This window comes from Mesitornis unicolor, unplaced genomic scaffold (genome assembly GCF_000695765.1).
Source record: "Mesitornis unicolor isolate BGI_N332 unplaced genomic scaffold, ASM69576v1 scaffold32104, whole genome shotgun sequence".
Classification (NCBI taxonomy): domain Eukaryota; kingdom Metazoa; phylum Chordata; class Aves; order Mesitornithiformes; family Mesitornithidae; genus Mesitornis; species Mesitornis unicolor.
Genome location: NW_010179907.1, coordinates 3,249 through 3,491, shown reverse-complemented (window position 1 = coordinate 3,491; position 243 = coordinate 3,249). Strand labels below are relative to the sequence as shown.

Sequence of the window (243 nt, the reverse complement as noted above, 5' to 3'; positions counted from 1 at the left end):
AAACTCACCCTGTCCCTGGTGAGCGCCCGCCTGGGACCCCCACCCTGTCCGGCGATGGTGCCTGGGCTCATCCCTGGGGATGGGACCAGCACCCGGGCTCACCCCCAGCCCTTCCCGCAGAGGGGCTCCAACTACGGCTCCCTGATGACGGCCGAGGGGCAGTTCCAGGTCTATGCCAAGACGGCGTATTACAAGGTACGGGGGTGGGTACCCACTGCCCCGACGGGCACCCCCCACCCCTAC

General features: G+C 68.7%; 1 protein-coding gene across 1 annotated transcript in view; it reads left to right on the top strand.

Moving 5' to 3' along the window:
* Positions 1–3: 3 nt before the first annotated feature.
* The window catches only part of LOC104539420 (atrial natriuretic peptide receptor 1-like), a gene marked incomplete at its 5' end in the record, with an annotated part of 3,306 nt that continues 3,066 nt past the window's right edge, over positions 4–243 (top strand). The window contains 2 exons of the mRNA XM_010182939.1: positions 4–18; positions 121–195. Coding sequence (XP_010181241.1) covers positions 4–18; positions 121–195 — 90 coding nt within the window. The remainder of the gene's footprint in view (positions 19–120; positions 196–243) is intronic.